The sequence below is a fragment of the Ambystoma mexicanum genome, chromosome 3p (genome assembly GCF_040938575.1).
Source record: "Ambystoma mexicanum isolate Mex_15411 chromosome 3p, UKY_AmexF1_1, whole genome shotgun sequence".
Classification (NCBI taxonomy): Eukaryota; Metazoa; Chordata; class Amphibia; order Caudata; family Ambystomatidae; genus Ambystoma; species Ambystoma mexicanum.
Window position 1 is genome coordinate 245,300,878 of NC_090925.1, and position 17,704 is coordinate 245,318,581.

The 17,704-nt window shown below is 47.0% G+C and overlaps 1 protein-coding gene across 1 annotated transcript in view; it reads left to right on the forward strand.

The window, feature by feature from the left end:
- The window catches only part of CDH4 (cadherin 4), a 964,675-nt gene that overhangs the window by 765,966 nt on the left and 181,005 nt on the right, over nucleotides 1-17,704 (forward strand). The window contains exon 6 of the mRNA XM_069650710.1: nucleotides 3,175-3,312. Within this exon, the coding sequence (XP_069506811.1) occupies nucleotides 3,175-3,312 (138 nt within the window). The remainder of the gene's footprint in view (nucleotides 1-3,174; nucleotides 3,313-17,704) is intronic.

Genomic DNA, 17,704 nt, shown 5'->3' on the forward strand with positions numbered 1-17,704 from the left:
TGGTTTCCATGCCACGTGGAAGTCCTTATGCCTCAGGGGATTGGCATTACTGCCCCTCCGGATATGGCAGGTTCACATGCATTGTACCTTGTTTTCTGGAACCTAAAACAAAGAAACTGGCACAGTCCATGGAAATGAATGGTAGATTGTCAGCCGCCATTTTTGCGTCAGAGACCACTCTTGCAGATCTTTATTGTGAACAGGTGTGCACAAGGGAGATCACAGCAGAATGACCACTTGCGAGCTGTGAAGTGTATAGAAAAACGGTGTCCAGTGATAAAGTTGCCGACAAAAATCCAGAGGCCGAAAAAATGCTGTTTTAAAAAATTCACTTTTCAACGCATATATATGTGCCGGGTGGGTTAGGGTAATCATTTATTGTAAGAGGAGTATGGGGGGGTGTAGGGTCCAGGCGGTGGATCCCAAAATAAACTGGATGCGCAAAACTGTGAATGTTTGGGCATGTGGTGGGCCTGGTGAGGTTGAGAGAACTGGGAAAAAGTGTCTTGCACAGTTCATAGAAACAATTACAGCAGAGACACTCATTAGTGGTAATCTTTCCAGAAGATTGAGCTTTGCCTGTTGAGGCTGGTAGGCAAATATTTTGGGATCCATACACACATACGGAGGATAGAGGGATATGTGGGATCTTTGGTTTGGTGGCATCTAATAAGAGTTTTCACCAAAGGCAAAAAATCCCAAGACTCAACTGGCCCTCATCTGATTTCCTTAATAAAGTCTCATATCAAATCGTGGGGTATTCCTTCGATCTTCCTGGTGACTGCTTCCATCTTCCACCGCTACTACATGCTTTGATTGGATCTATGTGATCACTGTGCCGCCCAAAATATCGACTCCGAAAATGCCGACCTACATTATGATGCAACGCAGTGACCACATAGATGACTTCTTCCCCGTAATCCCCTACCCGCTTCTCCTGCCCACTTACCTTTACAGTGGTACACTTCTCTGTGTGCCACTGAATGTCCTCTATTCCTCTATCTCTGCACCGTCAGTTCCTCCCACGTACATGGGTTGGAGCTGACGCTGCAGGGCCCTTTTTTATTTTTATTTGTTTGTTTACTTTCTCGTAATGGAAACTGAGGACACCCCCACAATCCCTGACTCCCATTACAGGGACCAAGTGGAGCAGGGGGCCCCCCTGGAGCCCACACTCTCCTTGGTCGCTGTAATGGAAGACAAGGATTGTGGTGGTATCCTGCAAAAGCACAGTAATGGCATTGTCACCATTATGTTGCTACCCTTTGATTAGCCATGCTTGTGAGCGTGGGTGCATCTCTCCACGAGCAAGCATGCCCAGTCCTTCGGCTCGCTGCTGATGCACTCTGGTTGGTGCCCTAACGCTTTCTTCCTCTCAGGGCATGCTTTGCAACCCACTGTAGAGTCCTCTCTGTTCCTATTGTTTAAAGGATGGCCATAGGCATTTGTGAAATTAATTACATTTTGGTAAGGATCCAAAAATAAAGCGTGGAAAAACGTTTTGATGAAGTTGTGAATTATGTCTTCTCAAGGAGCAAGTCTTGAAATGCACCAATGCTTAGATCTCCATCTGTGGTACCATGGGCCAGTGAGCTATTTGCTACTGGCTATCAGAAGCAAGGGGAAGCTATTCTTAGGGGTGAAAGATGGAGAGGGTTTGCTATGCAAAAGGCCTCGAAAGGCACATTGTGCTTGGTTATCTGCTAAGTATATAGTCAAACAGTGATGTCTTCCAAGCAACCAGAGTGGTTGTTGCTTCCATACAGATGATAGTTTCTCTTATCAAAATGTTGAGACTTGGCCAAGAAATGCAAACTCTCTTGAGGCCAGCGCACCATCACACAGCCACAACATCAGCACGCAGTAAACAAAGAGAAAAAGCATGAAACAGCCATTTTGCTGCTATGCACCCTGTCTCTGGAACAAACTACCAATGCAGATAAGACTGGCTTCCACCATCCTACACTTCAGGAAGGAGCTGAAGACCCTACTCTTCTAAGAACATCTCCCCATTTGCTGATGGCTCCACTCATCTCTCACCCCTCTAAGGCGTCTCTTCGCTTATCTATCCCAAGCTCCTCTGTTACCCCTACACCATTACTTGGATCCTCCAAGGCGTGTCCCCAGAATACAGCTGTCCGCTTCTTTCTAGCGACGTCTGTGCCTTATAAATCCAATGAATGCATGTGTTTCATTTTTGCAAACATTGTGTACTTCAGTGTAAATAGAGCCTTCTTGTAATGATCACAATTCACAATTCTGATTAGTTTTTTGCCAAAATGTTTTTCTACATTTTTTTTATTTGGGTGGTTCCCACCCACTCTCCCCTACCCCTATTACCTACTCCCTATTCCCAACGTCCCTACTCCTAATGTCCCCTTACCCACCCACCCTATATTTTTCGATGAGTTTTTTTCATTGAAAAATCTTCAGCGAAAAACTCAACATCGTACTCACAATTCCATATCCTCAACCCATTTATTGTCCACTATTTATTTTTTTTGTGATATTTTTGTAGCAATGGCCCGGCTATCCTTCTGTAGCAGTCTTGTGTTGGTCTATATAGCATCATGCTGGGGAGCATCTGAAAGTGCCTGCGTGCTTTGCCATTTCTGGGAGCTGATGCCCACGGCTGTAAAGTCATGTACTCAACACTGCCAAATTGCGGGGAAGTGATCCCCGTTCTCTTGCTCCACTGCCAGTAATATTGCCATGTGACAACACAGTCTCCCTAATTGAGCCTTAAGGAACATAGGTCTTGAAGTTATTCAAAATAGGTTTTATGCTATTCATATCGGGGAGGACCTTCCAAGTAAGTGTAGACCAGGGTTCTACAAGTCTGTTGCTCTTGGGCCAACCCCACTCCATGTTTTCAGAATCTACCTAAAATATACGTGGATGCAGTGGTTCCGAATGGGAGTTATTTACATAGTCGGCGGTTATTCAGAAAACATAGTGCAGTTGGAGATCTCAAGTACAGGTCTTGCTACTATTGGTCTTGAAATGATGCGAATAGATCAATCCATTATAGATATCTAAAAGTTCAAGATATTTAGATTTCTGTCAGTGAGAGCTGTGTATGGTCGTGTTTATTGTAATTTACTGTCCAATCATCTCTCTGTGAAACAAAGTTCAATCTTTAATTGTTTTTTTTTCCTCTCTTCTCTCTTCCAGAAAGTACAGCAGTACACAGTTGTTATCCAGGCCACGGACATGGAGGGAAGTCTGAATCATGGTCTTTCAAACACCGCCACGGCCATCATTACGGTGACAGATGTGAACGACAACCCGCCGGAGTTCACCAACAACATGGTGAGTGCTGGCGCAGCTGCGCCTGCCCACTGCTCTAGTGTGCATCAACGGGCTGCAGCAGGTCTGGCAGTAGTGGTAGCAGCCATAATGGGGTGTACTAAATATATATGTCAGTATCAGAATAATAGGAACAATTAATTGATTTGGAAATTGAGGAAGTGCACCCTGAGGAAATGGCATCATTCTTGGTGCTGTGGAACATGGCGTGCATCCATGTTGGACCATTCTTGGCTTATATGTGAGCAGGATTTTCTCATGACTCTAAAATGTTTGGTGGATTTAATTTTTCTATTGTGATTGTGGGAGGAACTTAATGTGCATTCCAGAAAAGGCACCAGTGTGTTTGGTTAGTGATATTGTTGCAGTGTCACTGTGTGCATAGCAAGGTTTTTAGATGTTGGTGGAAAAGAGATGGCCTTCTGTTTCAGGAAGAAGAATGCATTATAGGCTGTGCTACAAACCATAGATTAGAAGCATGCAAGAAAACAGAGTGAGCGCCCAATCTTTTGTATCTGGCAATTGGCCCAATGAAGAGTCATTGGCTGGATGAGCATAGACTGGGCTGGGGCATATGGTGGTAACATTTTGCTGCTAAGAACATGGGCCCTTTGTTGGGGTGTACCGAACAGTTAATTTACAATTCGGCCGTATACCGAATAGTTGGTCCAGCTGTTCTAGAACATAATAAACAAAATTTCAATTAATAAAAAATGCAGGCATTCTAGTGCATGGGTATTCATGTTTATTAATTGGACATATATATCTCAGTAAGTTTATTAAAAAAAAGAAATAAAAAACATCTGGAAAAAGCCCAAGTTCACTTTACTCTTATGTCACTAATAAGTGAAGCCTTTAAGGGGAAGGCTGTATTCAAGAAAAGCAAGACGTTCAACATTTATTGCTAAGAGGCTTCTTATGTGTTCTGAATAAATGTCTCCAGCTGTACTGAATACTCTCTCGCTAGCCACACTGGCAGGAGGAGGTGCCAAGTGCACACAAGCAACTTTTGCCAACTCTGGAAATCCTACACTGTTAATTTCCCACCACTTCTGTGGGTCTTCTGTTTTAGGGAGCAGAGGCTCACTCAAAAAGATAGTGAGCTCAGTGTCCAAGGAACTAATGGGCTGACTGACACCAGCCATGGACTGCTGAACAACACTGTCCCAGAAGGCCCATGTGCCACATGGTGGAACACTCTTCTTGGGTTGTGACTTGTCGTCTTGCAGGTCAGGGTCTGCAGGTTGCCCCACAGGATGGTGCAAGGTCTCTTCACACAGGGTTAAGGCAGTAGCGTGGATTGCACCTTTGACATTTTTGGGCACAACATCATTTCTGTACATTTTTTATTTGAACTGAGGATTGATCTCTGTCACCACAGAGTAGATAGATATGTCCTCAATGTCTTTAAACCTTGCCTCTACAGCCTTCAATATCTCTGTTTTCACAAGCTTCACACCAGTGTCCCCAACCTTACCAGAGCCCAGGTAGGACCTTAACGCTTTGACAGCTGGAATAATCAAGGAGATGCTTGATGCATGGGATCAAATCTCCTTTGTGGGCTCTGCAAAGGGTGCCAACACAAATAAATATTTTATGGCAAAAGGCACTGGCAGCCAGAAAGATTAGGCACTTTGTTGTTCTCCGCACAATACAAACTCACTAGCCGCTTCTCCCTCACCAATCGCCCCAGCATCAAAAACGAGGAATTCCACTGTGTTTATACATCTTGGATTAACTGCAGTTCAGGAAATCCATGATCTTTTTGCATTGAGTGCAAGCGAGACGTGGCGGAACCCGAATGTTGAAAATGGCCAACCCGTTTTCTTGCATGCAACAGCTTGTCAAACACAGATCTTTGCACAAAAAGGCCATCTTGGACGCAAAACTGTAGGGCATGTGCAAAACCCCCCACACTAATAAAATCTGCATCTCTGAAGACCTTAGACATGTTACCTGCATTATCGCAAAGAATCACATGCACTTTACAATGGCTAATTTGCCACTTTTGGAGCATTTCTTGGAATGCCAAGCCTATTTTGGCACGAGTATGGCTTCGGTCAAAAGCCTCACATTGCAACACAAATCCATGCCTTTTCATGTTGCTGGCTAGCCAGTGTCCTGTTAAGCTCATAAAGGATTTTACAGTATTATCAGAGGTCCAAAGGTGTACAGTAAATGCTATTTTCTCAGCGCCCTGAACCTCAGATGCATTTATACTGGCTCACTTTTTCATACATGTCTGGGATGGTGCAAGCCTAAAAATATTTACGTGATGGTATTTTGCACCGTGGCTCCACCTTATTAAGTAAATACACAAAACCTGCATCCTCAACAACACAGAGTGGGATATCATTTTGCCAGTACTGCGATACACAGCATGTGCAGAAGGCTAGTCCAGAGGCCAGACTTGCTTTTTGTCAAGGCAGTCTTGAATGGACAGCTGTGTCCATGCCTACTTGCACTTTACAGGAGTAATATTGCTGTTGAATTGTCCTGCAAGAGCCTCTTTTTTCCTTTCATACAGAACAACGTCATTGGGATGCTTGGTCTGCAGATGATTGGTCAGTGCCGATGTGCTGCACTGTCTGGAGTTTGCAGAACCACAAGACAAAACCGCTGAGCACACAGAACACTCCACCTTTGAGGTATTGTCCAGTTTAATGGCAAAGTAATCCCAAACAGAGCTTGTCTTCTCCTTGATGCTACTCATGCTGAAAATGAGGGGCTCTGCTGCTTTGGGCCAGGGATTGGGTTTCTGGTGGGCACGTCTGCTAGCTGTTGCTTGAGGGACTTTACGCAAATCGGAATCCCGTACTGGGAGTATAGGGCAGTTTGTTTGGGTCACGGTTGGATGCTTTTTAGGCCAATGTGGGCGAATTTGGTGATTTGCTTCACTATGAGGCTACTCATTTGGAGCATTTTTGCACAATGAGCACCACAATTTTTCAAGAACCTTCAAGTATTGTGATTACTGTGAAATGAATCATTAAGAAAGTGAGTGATCCTTCCCCTCATCACCAATTGAACCTCGTTGTAAGTGTGCACGTTCATACTCATCAAGGGAGTGATGGCATTTAGATCTATTTCATGGGCACGATAACCAGTGAATGACACTCCTTGTATATGTTGTGATCTTGGCGATCCGCCTTGATGGTCGTGCAGCTATAAACTACCTCCGTCCCCAAGTACCGCTCGAGCAGAAAAAAATATACTGCCCTAGCAATCTTTGAGGTCACAGGTGATGAGTGGCGTTGTCAGATACTGGGAACACCGGAAGGACCCCTGAGTGCTGTAAGGCAAAGGTTAGGATCAGGTACGCTTTGAACAAGAATGGCAGTGCAAGCAGACAAGGAAAAGTGACAAAGCTTACCCTGGGGATGATAGAACCGGTGGGAAACCTGAATAGACAACAAGGGAAGACCAACAGCAGGCTGGGATGTGCTGCAGTTCCTCCAACTCACACCTGCAGCCAGAGCGTGACCAGAGAGCAAGTCAATCCAAGGTCCAGGTGGTTATTAGTTCGCCAAGACAGAAGGGTAATCCAGAGCAATTCCAGGGCCAGAAAGGGGGGTCAAGAGTTCCAAGGGTCCAGAAAATACGTTGAATCCAAAGGGAAATCCAAGACAAGTCCAAATAACGTTCCGTGGTCGAGTTCCAAACTGTAGCTAGAAGCAAAAGGGTAATGCCGAGCAGGTCTCAGGTAGAAACAGCTGTGAAGCGCTGAGTGTTTCCTCTCGTCTCCTTTTGAAGGGAAGCTAGATCACGTGACAGGGCACGTGACCGCACAGGAGCGTCACGTGAGGCCGGACGCCATCAGTGATTGGTGTTTGTCCAACGTGGAAGCCGGCATCGGCTGCAGACGAAGAACCCGTGACTAGACACGTGATCGTCTGAGCGAGACGCGATCGGGTTCTCCCGTGCGCGGGTGCTGGAGCCGACGACCCCGGAGCCGTCGGGCATGGATGAGACGCCAGGGCAAGCACCAACACGGAAACGGGCGGAAGGAGGTGGTTCTGACCCCTCTGACATCCCGCCTGCCGTGTCTTCCCTGTTGGTGTGGGTGGTGGGTATGGGAACGGATGGTGCCGGGTAAGTGTCGGGAGGAGGGCACGATTGAGGACGTGACAGTATAATACTAAACCAGCAGCCAGTGATCCCAAATGTGAAGGTGAAACAGGCACAGTCAGGCACATATAACTCCTCTGACGCTAAGGGTAGCACAGACCAAGGACAGTATGAACATTTTAGGAGATAGGCTAATTTTAAACAATTATTTCTTATTAGTGGCAATTCTTCTTAAGGACCTATAAAAATCACTTGAAAAAAAAGTCTCCCTCCAGGTGGATATCCGCTACCCCCTCCACAAGTAAATTTGCTATTTTTACTGCGGATAAATGTGACAGCCATGCTCTGTAAATTGAACTACTCAGAAAGAAAGTGGACATGCTGACAATGCATAGTGTCTGCCATCTGTACTGAAAATGTGTCCCGCAATAATAAAATGAATGTCAGGCCACCGACTTTGCACCAGTGGCCCGACTCCCAATGCGGGTGTAATTTGGTGAGGCTGCAGCGGTACAGAACACCGCCGTTGCCTCACTGTGTATTTGAGGTGTATGGGGGGCACTTTGGCAATTTTGAGGCTGCCGGGGGAGCAAAGTCCCCCGGCTGCCTCGTGAGTCTGGTGACCACTCCTGGCCCCATTAATCATGAAATGAATGTCAGGCCACCGGTTTTGCACCGGTGCCCCGACTCAAATTGCAGGGGCAATATGGTGAGGCCATGGGGGGGACATAACACCCCAGTAGGCCCGCCGAGTATTGGAGAGGGGTGGGACACTTTGGCATTTCGAGGCTGCCGGGTTAGCAAAGTCCCCCAGCAGCCTCGTGTGTATGAGGACCACTCCCGGTCTTTTGAGCGGCCCCTCAATCATAAAATTAATGTCAGCCTACCGACTTTGCACCAGTGGCCTGACTCAAATGGCGAGGCCACAAGGTTACAGAACACCCCTGCGGCCTCATTGTGGGTTGGAGGGTGGCAAGGGGGAACTTACCTGGTGAGCAGTATCTTTCTCTGCTGGTCTGGTGTCTGCTGGTCCATTGGCATATGAGGCGAGGGAAGGGAAGAAATGTTCCCTTCCCTCACTTCCTATTTCAATGGGCAGGGCTGCTTACTTTGTGGTCAGGCTACAGTTGCCAATAGGCAAACAGCTTATTTGACTTCTGCAGTCTTGCCACTGCCACACTTTCTGTGATTGGCTGTCATCTCACAAACAGATAGAAGACAACTAATCATAGAATGTGGACTTCGGCTTCGAGTCACGATGGCAGGAACTATTCTGCTGAAGCCGACTAGATGTTATTCAGCCAAACTTCGGCCGAATAGTGACTCAAAGACAAAGCTCGGTATGCCCCTAGCCCTTTGTTAATGTAAGCTCTACGGGCCATCCGTCTAGTCTTGAATGATATGCACGCCGCCACAGAACCCCAGAAGGAAAGGACTTTGGTTCCAAGCTTTGCTGCTGGGATGGCTTTTAGGAGTTGACGAAGTAGAGGACATTGTCAGTCGTGCAATTGTGAACTTAGTTACTGAGGAACAATGAATCCTAAAGAAAAAGATGTGCAGTGCATGAAATGGTTTGACAGTTCTCCGTATAAATTATAGGAAGAGCAGATGTATTTGGCTGCCACTTTGCTGTAAAAGCAATTGAACGGCCTTTGCTTCAGAGCCTGAAAGAGTTTGCTTGCAATTTGCAGCGACTTGCCTACTGTGTCTGGAATAGGAACAGAAAAGACCAGTAGGGAAATCGAAAGATGGAGAAGCTTTCATCCCATGAGTTCTCTCATGATGCATTACATCAGTATTTAGGATACCTAGAGTTATCCAGTGGCATCATAATTTTTTTAATGAATGCCAATGTGAAGTAGGTCATTCGTAATTGGGTTTCTATTAAGTCGTTAAGGGTCCTCCCAACCATGATAGCAATGGACTGATCAGTAGGGAAGTTGCAAGCATACCATGTGTCAGACTGCCTTGGGTCTCCTAGCCGGTTGGGAAATGGCCTGGTTTTCTACAGACCTGTCCACTTACACGTCCCAGGCACCTGAATGAGAAGTGCTTCCGATAGGCCCAGGAGAGGCTGGTATGTTTCTGTGATGGAGGAACCCGAGCATATGAAGACCCTCTTGAAATTTCAGGATTATCTATGAATATGCACATTATTTCCAAATTAGATCTATTGTTTGCAGATTAATCTCATGAATATTCATGAGGGACCTGCTGTGAAGCCCTGCCTTCAATTCTTGTAGGCAACCTCTGCTAAGGATGGCGGGCGGTGGCAAGGGATAGCAATGGGGCTACACGCGGCATCAAGTCAGGCTTTAACAGCCCTATAAAGCGACGCCCTCATTGATTTCTTGGTTACAGCAGATTTTGGCGTTAACAAGACACAAGCACAATGAAAGCTTTATGAGCGCGACGGCTGTCCCATCAAGGCAGTGAGGCGGCCTGTGCGGCAGAGCCAGTCGCGCTCTTATTGGAAGGGATAGGGTTATTGGTTAATTAAAGTTTCATCACGCTTGGGAGTAAATGCGGGGATTTCTTGTGAGAAACTATAACATTAATTTGGTGGGAGGGGGGCCCGGATCATTAATCATTGGTATTTTAAGATTTTGCGCTTTCAGATATCAGGCCGAGGGCAAACCAGTGCAAGAACCCACAACACTATTTCCGGGAGTGCCTCTATAGCATTTTAGGCAAAAGTTTAGCAAGAACTTTTTGTGGCACTCCACATTACATGTTCAAAATGTATTTAAATATCTTTGCTTACATTCATATTTCCTATTCTTTAATGTTGCCACCTTCTTTTGGTTTTGTGTTAGCGATTTTATTTTTTCTTAGTTCTTTTTTTTTTTTTTTGCAGTCCTCTGGCTTCTTTCATGATTTTATTCACTTTTTCTGGGCCTACATTTGGGTTTTCCTCCTTCTACTGAAATCCTCCTTTCTTTTTTACTGTGTTTGCATTTCCGGGAACAGGTGTATATTCTTTCTAGATGGGCTCATAGTTCCATCCAATTGAGGTGACTAAGTTCCATTTAGTTTATTATTATTATTAATAAGTATTATCATTGCTATTACTATTGCATTTTATTATTAATAATAATCATTATATTAGTATAAGCCTTTTTAATTTAAATAGCCAGAACTACTGCATGTAAACACTGATTTTTGAGGGGGGACACACAGTGTGTTAGGTGTTGTTTGACTATTTATCCCACCCATTCCCCTGCCCATAGCCATACTAATCCCTATAGCTAATCCCACCCATTTCTGCCCACCTCTGGAACTCTTTGATCTCTGAGCGCTTCTATGGTGGCGGCGATCTTGGATGACTGTCTCTAAGGAAGCTCTCTGGAAACAAGCCGAAACTAGCGGCCATCTCTGAATGGTAAAGATACCACGCATCCTCCAAATAAAATGATACATTTTCAGGTGATTATCACATGTTTTTCCATTTATAGTTTCCATTTATATGTAGAGCGAATTTAGAATATATATAAGATACGATTTCACAAGCACATTAATGTTAAAAAAATAGATTAACCCTCTTTTTAGCTTATGCAAATATTTCTTGTACTTCCTTTCTTTTTACATACAGACATCCTGATTCAAAAGGGCCCTTATTCTTTTTACACTGGCACAGCACGTAGGAGCAGAGGGTTGGCTCTAAGTCGTGCTTGCTGTCTATGGTAGGACCCCACAGCTTAGTCTCCTTCCCCCGGGTTCATACAAGGGATCCCTTTGTGTTTTCACTCCCTCCTCTTCCGGGTTGCTGGGGGTGGCCCAGTCTGACAGCCCTGACTCCTTTTTAACAAGTTTTTTAATTGAAGTTGAACTTAAAGCCTTTTTTTCTCTTTCCGGCCATGCTGTAATCCCCCCACAAGTCTCATACCCATTCTCCCAATGGATCCATTAGCAGGGACATTGGTGGGCACATCACACCACCTTCAGTTGGCTAAAAGCAGATGCCCGCATGCCAGAAATTCATCAGCGCTAGCAGGAAGAAAGAGTAATTTGCAAGAATATTCGGGTTAGGGAAGAGGTATTTGCTCGTGTGAGTGTGGGCATGGGGCACCGTTTGTTTGTGCAGGCCTTTCTAAGAATACACCGTACCCGAAAAAAGTAAACTCTAAAGCTGTGAGGCATTGCAGTTTTGGCAGTGTGGGTCTCGTTAGCCCAAGCATCAGCACATCATCTCTGGGGTCTTGAGCAGTTTTTGTAGTGTTAGCAGTGTGAGGACAAGTCACTTGAGCAATGAGAGGCACTGCAGGCTGGGGTGTCAGGTATGTAGCTCTATCTCTGTGAGGCCTGTGGTAGGCCTTGTAGCTTTAGTAGTGCGAGGCATCGTAGCGTTAGCAGTGTGAGACATTAACGTGCTTTGGCAGTGTGAGGACATGTTGCTTGAGCAGTGAGAGGCTCTGCAGTGCGAGGCATGCAAGTGTATCTATGTGAGGCTTTCAGTTGTTTTTGTAGCTTTAGACTGTGAGGGATTGTAGCCTTAACCTTGTCAGACATTAACTGAGTCGCTGTAAGGCATTGTGCTTTGCCAGTGTGCGGAGCGCTCACTCGAGCAGTGAGGCACTGCAGTGTGAGGCATGCACTTCATTCTTAAAACATACGACAGTCTGGCCCTGGGGAAAATCAGCATATGTAACATAGCCTTCCTCATACTTTTCTCATTTCTTTCCTTCCTTCCTTCCTTCCTTCCTTCCTTCCTTCCTTCCTTCCTTCCTTCCTTCCTTCCTTCCTTCCTTCCTTCCTTCCTTCCTTCCTTCCTTCCTTCCCTCCCTCCCTCCCTCCCTTCCTTCCCAACAACAATGCTGCAGAGGTAGTTTCACATTTGACTGCCATATCATTGTTACAATCCCATCATGTTTTGGTTGCATTTACTCTTGCATATACTGTTGTTACCACTAGTTAGGCCCTGTCTCCCTCTATCCAGGTGTCTCAATCCTAGGCGCTGTTATTGCATTCATTGTTATTGCATATACTGTTGTTCCCCGTGTTAGACCCTTTCTTCCTCTATCCAGGTGTCTCAATCCTAGGCTCTGCTATTGCATTCACTGTTGTTCCCCCGTGTTAGGCCCTTTCTCCCGGTATCCAGGTGTCCCAATCCTAGGTGCTGTTATTGCATTCACTGTTATTGAATTTGCTGTTGCTCCCCGTTTTAAACCCTTTCTCCCTCTATCCCAGTGTCCCAAACCGAAGTGCTGCTATTGCACTATAGCTCAATACACTTCCTGCCATCTTATTCATAGGTGCTTCGACCAGACTCGACTCCTTCGGTCGTAGACCTGCAGCGACTCTCTGACCTCCACATCACTCAGCTGCTGATCTGCTCCATCCCACAATCATGACCGACCTCTCATCCCTGATGGAGATACCTAGACAACAAAGACCGCTGCTGCACCCCCTCAACTCTGCCCCTTCTGCACCACACCCAAGCACCATAATGTACTGCACCCAGGGCACGCGCCCCATACTAGCGCCCTCTTTCAGGAACCCCCCCTTCATCCCACATCACCTTGCCATCTCCGACCACTGTACTCAATCGCTGATACTCTCTGTCCCCCCTCGCACACCCCTTATTAGCCATCACGCAACTAACTTTGAGATCAGAGGAGCACTCTGGCACGCCAAACACCACGCACCTCATACCCTCATCCCCCATATTTCAGCCCAACCACCCCTCTCGCCCCCTTTTACTTCCAGGCATCTATTGAGGACAGCTCCCTTCTCCCCTCCCTTACACCCCACACAATTTCCTACTCACAAGCCAGAGGAGCTCTCTGGTGCTGCAAACACCACTTGTCCCACGCAAATAACACGGCATATGTGTGCTCACACAGGAACTCACCCCCCAGAGCAACCCCAGCCACCCCAGCACTCCAGCCCGGCCAAAGCCCTCTTGACACCTGCACTAGCTCCCACCCACTCGTCTAGTGCTCCACGTCACACCGTCAGCGTCAACCCTCCACCAACACGCATACATCCACTCTCCCACATCAGCCCCACTCCTCCTCACCACCTACTCCTCTTCCTCAAAAACACAGCATCCCCTTGACATAGAGGTCTCATGAAGACAACCGCACCCCAAAAACTCTGCAGAACTCGGAACCCCCACCGATTCACCTGCAAAACCCTCTCGCCCTACCTCCCACACCGCCCTCTCCCCCACCCTCAGCTCCCTCTCCCTCCCTACCCACTGACCTCCCCCTTCAAACCCTTTGCCATCACTCAAAGTAGCACATCTTGCCCTTTCTATGACTGTCGCCTCATCTTCCTTCCCCTCTGACCCTCCTACCCTCTCGCCGCCCACTGGTAAACAGACCCAGAAAATGCAGAAAACGTGACCGGCCCTATCCCTCGACTCTCCATACCTCACCACTTCTTCATTGGTCCAACCTCACATCCTTCCTTCCCCTGCCATCAGGCCCTCCCCTCTCCCCCCCGACTTCACCCACTTGAACTCAACCTCTCACCCAGTACTCCTAAACCCCTATAGCCTGCCGCACTCAAACCCCAAACAACTTGCACGACCCCACACACCTCACATGCACCACTACCCACCACCACTCCGCTGGTCCTCCCACCCCTATTACATACCTACCACCACCCACCTACTCTTCCCGCACCCCATCAACCTGACCCATTCACCCCTCCCCCAAAGACTTCCTACGTCCAAATTCCCCACTACCACCCCTCTGTCAGTCTCAATGATCCAGACTAATCCAACTACTCCCAACATCACAAAGGGCAACCATGTAGGCCAAACACTCCCTGCCACGAGCATCAGGAAAATCACTTCACCTCATGAAATCACATGCCTCCTTTTCAATGCCCGCTCTGTGGCAAAAAACAGACACAGCATCTTTGACCTCCTATCCTCTGACAACCCTGACCTCACCGTTAACACTGAAACTTGGTTCTCCAATGATTTTGCACCAGTCACGCACAAGGCCTTCCCCCCTGGCTACTCACTTATCTCCCACAACAGACCTTCCAGAGTTAGCGGAGTGGCAATTCTGTGCAAACCGCATTTCTCCATCCCTCTCACTGAAGCCCAGACATACAATGCTAACTGTGAATCCCTTCTAGTAAAACACTCGCTATTATCAGCACTCACAGCTTCCTACTCGTATACAGACTGCCTGGATATGACAGACATTTTGCCAACAATCTCTGTGACACAATAGCTACCATTCAGGGAAATCACCCAACACTCACACTACTGGGAGACTTCAATATATGGTTCGACGTGCCTAACAACCCCATGACCCAACCCCTGGTCGACAGTCTTGAGGCACACAACCTCTCCCGTCATACTACAGGTCCAACTCACTCAGGTGGTCACACCCTTGATACGATATTCAGCAGTTATGACCTTGTCTCTACATCCAGTCCCAAACCACTTTTCTGGACAGACCACTCTGCCATCCCTTTCCCTATCCACACAGCAGCCCATACTCCCTCAGCTCCCCCTGACCTCACCTTTGATCACAAATGCTGGAACAAAGTCAAGGTAATCTCCGACCTAGCCGAAGTCCTGCTACTCTGTCCCCCAATGACGCTGACCTGTGGTAGACCCTTAACCATCAAATCCTTTCACTGCTGGATTAAAGAATCACTAATTCCTCTCACCCCCTCAAACCCTGGAACTTCACGCAAAAGACCGTCCCTCAAATGGTTCATGCCCCACCTGAGGACTTTCAAACGTCAAAATAACTCTCTTGAGCGCAAATGGGGACCTTCTAAAACCGCTCTCAACATATCTTTGTTTACCCATCACCACCATAATTAGAAATCCGAGATCCGAAAGGCTAAAAAGACTAATTACAATAAACAAATTCTGAACTCCGGAAGCAGCAGCAAAGAACGCCACAAGATCATCTCCGAATTTGTGAAACCTAATTGCACCTCTGCCCTAACCACCCTCACGCAAATGCTCTGCGATTCCCTCTCGCTACACTTCTACAACACTGCACTTTACATGACGGCAACCCTTAACACCAAACTCTCCACCCTCACTCCATGCCCTTCCTGATCCCGTTGCCCCGACGACCGTAATGCCAGCCTTCGACTCTTTTCAACCCATCTCGAGAAACAAGTTCCTAGATCTACTATCTGGCAGCAGACCCTCCGGATCCCCCCTTTACCCCTCTCCCGCCTCTCTTCTGAAAGAAATTGTCGAAACTAAACGATTCCCTCACCTCCGGTACCTTTCCAGAGGCCTTTAAAATAGCCCATGTCATACCGCTTCTAAAAAAAGGCATCCCTCGACCCGCTTGAAAGTAAGAATTACAGGCCAATCTCCCACACCAGATTTCTCTCAAAACTCATTGACCGGGCTGCATACTCCCAGCTCAACCACTATGTAGAATCCAACAAACTACTCAACCCCACGCAATCAGGCTTCAGGCCGAGCCATGGAACAGAAACCACTCTGATCTCAATCTGGGATGATCTCAGCGTCGCAGAAGACTCTGAGGGCTGCACAGCGCTGATTCTCCTGGATCTGTCGGCAGCCTTTGAAACCGTTAACCATTCTATCCTCCTTGATAGCCTCCACTCCCTAGGAATCTGTGGCTCGGCACTCACATGGATTGTCTCATTCCACAGCAACAGCCCTTTTGTCTCAACTGCTCGCACTGTGAACACTGGTGTACCCCAAGGCACCTGCCTCTTTGCTCTCCTTTTCAACCTCTATCTGACGACTCTACCAGGAATCATCCATACGCACAACCTCTCCTGTTACAACTATGCCGATGATACCCAAATGATCCTAAGAATTCCCAAAACAAGCACCAACCCTCATCCCAACCTTGAAGCTTGCCTCACTGATATCGAGCGATGGATGACAAAAAACCACCTCCTTCTGACACAATGGGCCTCCTTCCGAGTAAGGCAGTAATCCTGCTGGTGCTACTAGCGGGTTGCTGCCGGACTCGGAATGAATTGCTGTTGCCTGACTTCCCGGTAACACTAGGGGATTACAACCCTGGCAGTCCGGGAAGTCAGGCACCAGCAAATTGTAAATCCCCATTCCCATAGAGCCCTATGGAACTCTATGGCAATGGGGACCACGGGAGCACCGGCACCGTTGTTTCCGGACCGGCACACTTGTAATGAGGCCCAATGTCCTTAATTGTGGTATGCTTTTGTATTAAAGCACACATTTTAAAATATGGTTGACAATGGTAAAGCGAGTGGGGCACTGGGGTAATTGCAAAAAGTTCACTTGAATTTGCTGAGAAGGGAGAATGCATAAACACACATCCATGCTTCTCGCTGGTATAGATCCTATGCCAACCTAAAGCTGCTTCAAAGCACTGAAGGCAAAGAGAACAAGGGAGGAGAGAAAACAAGAAGGAAGTCTGGAAAAGAAAAGAAGGAGGGTACAAGGAAGGGTGAAGGAATACACTCAGGAGAGCTGAACAGAAACCATAGGCGGATCTATGTAACAGGGCCATCCGTGGTGCTTGGGACCCTTGGAGGACTGGTTCTTGAGGAAGCCAGAAGTGAGCTGAAACTTCCACCCAGAGGAGTCTTGTCAATGTCGCCATCACCCACTAATAGACGTCTACCAACAACAGCAGATAATCAGCCAACCATACGCTTCTGGTCGCCTAGTGCGGTAGCCAGGTGCAGGGCCGTAGAAAGCTTTGTGAACCAGGCAACGGGTTGCGCCACTATAGGGTGCTTTATTAGTAAGCAGTATAAAGACTTTGTTGCATGGGGGAGGAAGTCTGATCGCTTCGGCCAAGGATGGGCCGAACACCGACGTTTTGAGCAAGTTGGAGTCTGTGTAGAGTTTTTCAGGTAGCCCAGTGTGGATCAGGTTGTAGTAGTCAAGTTGTGACACAGCAGCTGCCAGCACCAAGGTGAGCTTTTGGGGCGTTTGCACCTCCCTTAGAAGAAAAAAAAGACAATGTAGTCAGCTCCAGGATTCAAGCCTGCCACCTCGATGCTAGGTTTCTCCTGCAATGTATGGCGTTCACATTTTAATGTTGTGTTCATCAACCATTTTGATAGCACACACCGCAAACAAAATTATTTACAAGCGACGAAATCATTAGTGTTGATGTTGACCAACTCCATGGCACTTATTGTATTCAAATTGGATAGGATGAAAGGCTAAGCTCGGCCCGGATGAAAATCTTGCTCCCTACAGATATTTGCAGCTGGATAACCCACTGGCATATCCTAAAAGATATCTTAAAAGCGTCCCTAAACCTCTCACCTGTTACACCTGAGTTGCTTGACATTAAAGTATCATGGATTCTCAAGAGAAAATAATTGTCATTTCTCTGGCTCAAATCAGGTGCCATTGTTC